Source organism: Cariama cristata, unplaced genomic scaffold (assembly GCF_000690535.1).
Source record: "Cariama cristata isolate BGI_N322 unplaced genomic scaffold, ASM69053v1 scaffold8851, whole genome shotgun sequence".
Lineage (NCBI taxonomy): Eukaryota > Metazoa > Chordata > Aves > Cariamiformes > Cariamidae > Cariama > Cariama cristata.
This window is the reverse complement of record NW_009597510.1, coordinates 4,237-5,650: the sequence shown is the minus strand read 5'-3', so window position 1 is coordinate 5,650 and position 1,414 is coordinate 4,237. Positions and strand designations below refer to the sequence as shown.

The following is a 1,414-nucleotide window of genomic DNA, read 5'->3' as shown; positions in this document are numbered from 1 at the left end:
TCTTCCTACGATGAAGTGACTGGTTACAACTACAACATTGGCCTTGCGGTTCCCTATGATAACATTTAGGTAACTCGCTTTACTTGGCTTCTGTGGTCCAGCCCTCTGCCAAGTACATGGCCAAAGGCAAAAAGGAGCTCCACATGGGACAGGTGCCAAAAAGACAGCGCTGGCTGCAGGGCACATCAAATGGTCTGAGCGTTTGCCGAAAACTTGGGGATATGAACCAGAACAGAGAGTACGGCTGCCCTCAAGCATATCGCTAAAATACATTACTGCACAAATGTTCAAAGGTCTGCTATGGTGGAACGGAGAGACTGAAGAGTGAGGGGGAACAGCACACTTCAGTGTAAACAGAAGTGTTCCTTCCTGCTGCTTGTGGGAAAAACGCTGCTGGTCCCATCTTGGCAGAGATGAGCACCAGGGAGGCAGAGCACGGTCAGGGAGGCAGAGCCCCGCGTGGCAAGCTGCTGAAGTGGTGGGAGGCTGGGACTGCACTGGGGAGTTCATCCCTATCCTGAGAGGGGAGGGAAAAAAAACCCAACACCAAGGACTTGGAAAAAACATCATGCTGAGCCACATGTTTGAAGTTTCTTTCCTTGTAATGAGCTGCTCATTCTTCTTTTCCTTGGAGTGCATCGGAATGTGTCTAGGAACAGGACCATGCACAAAAGGTTACGGTGGTTGGGAGAGGGGAGTACGATGGAGAGAGGGAGGGGAATGTTGGCCTTGGCCAGGCTGGATGCTTGGAAACTCAGCAGGCCACATGCATCAAAATTATTTTAAAATAAATTATTTTTTTAAGTCTCTCAAATTCTGGATTAAATGTTTTCTAATTGTATATATACCTGTGTTTGTGGGGTTTTTGTTCATAAGTCTTTTAGGGTGAACTAACCCCTGTGCATTGGAAGAAAAGGCTGTCATGTCTTGGGTCAGTTGTCAGGTGTGTTCTTGGCTGGATCATGCCCTTCCACAGCACCTGGAGGTTTTCCTCAGGTGACTGGAACATGGATTTCAGACACTGTCCTTGCTTCCGAACTGGGAATTGATCGCGTTGCTGTAACAAAACAGAAGGGGTGAATGGTCCGCAATCCCTTTGCATGGGTAGTTAGCACTAATGCTGTCGAGAAGCATCCAGGCTGAAGGGTAGGATGTGGTACCTCAGTGAAAGCGAGGAGTAAGGCTTTGTCTTAAACCCAAGTTGCACCGACATAGGTAGAACCAGTTTGGCGAACAAGAGCTTGAGTCCTGCATGGATATGTTTTGCTGTTTTAAAACTATTTTATGGTTGTGATTGGCCCTTGTAAACTTAGGGGTGCAAGCCAAAGCCGTGTAAATTAAGTTTCAATTGAGGTTAAGTGTTAACTCCTTTTTGCTGGCTTAGTGGGATCAATTTAGAAGTACAGTGCTGGGG

The 1,414-nt window shown here is 47.2% G+C and overlaps 1 protein-coding gene across 1 annotated transcript in view; it reads left to right on the top strand.

Moving 5' to 3' along the window:
* The window catches only part of FBXW8 (F-box and WD repeat domain containing 8), a gene marked incomplete at its 5' end in the record, with an annotated part of 48,373 nt that extends 48,304 nt beyond the window's left edge, over window positions 1–69 (top strand). Inside the window, 1 exon segment of the mRNA XM_009708913.1 lies at window positions 1–69. Within this exon segment, the coding sequence (XP_009707215.1) occupies window positions 1–69 (69 nt within the window).
* Window positions 70–1,414: the final 1,345 nt, after the last annotated feature.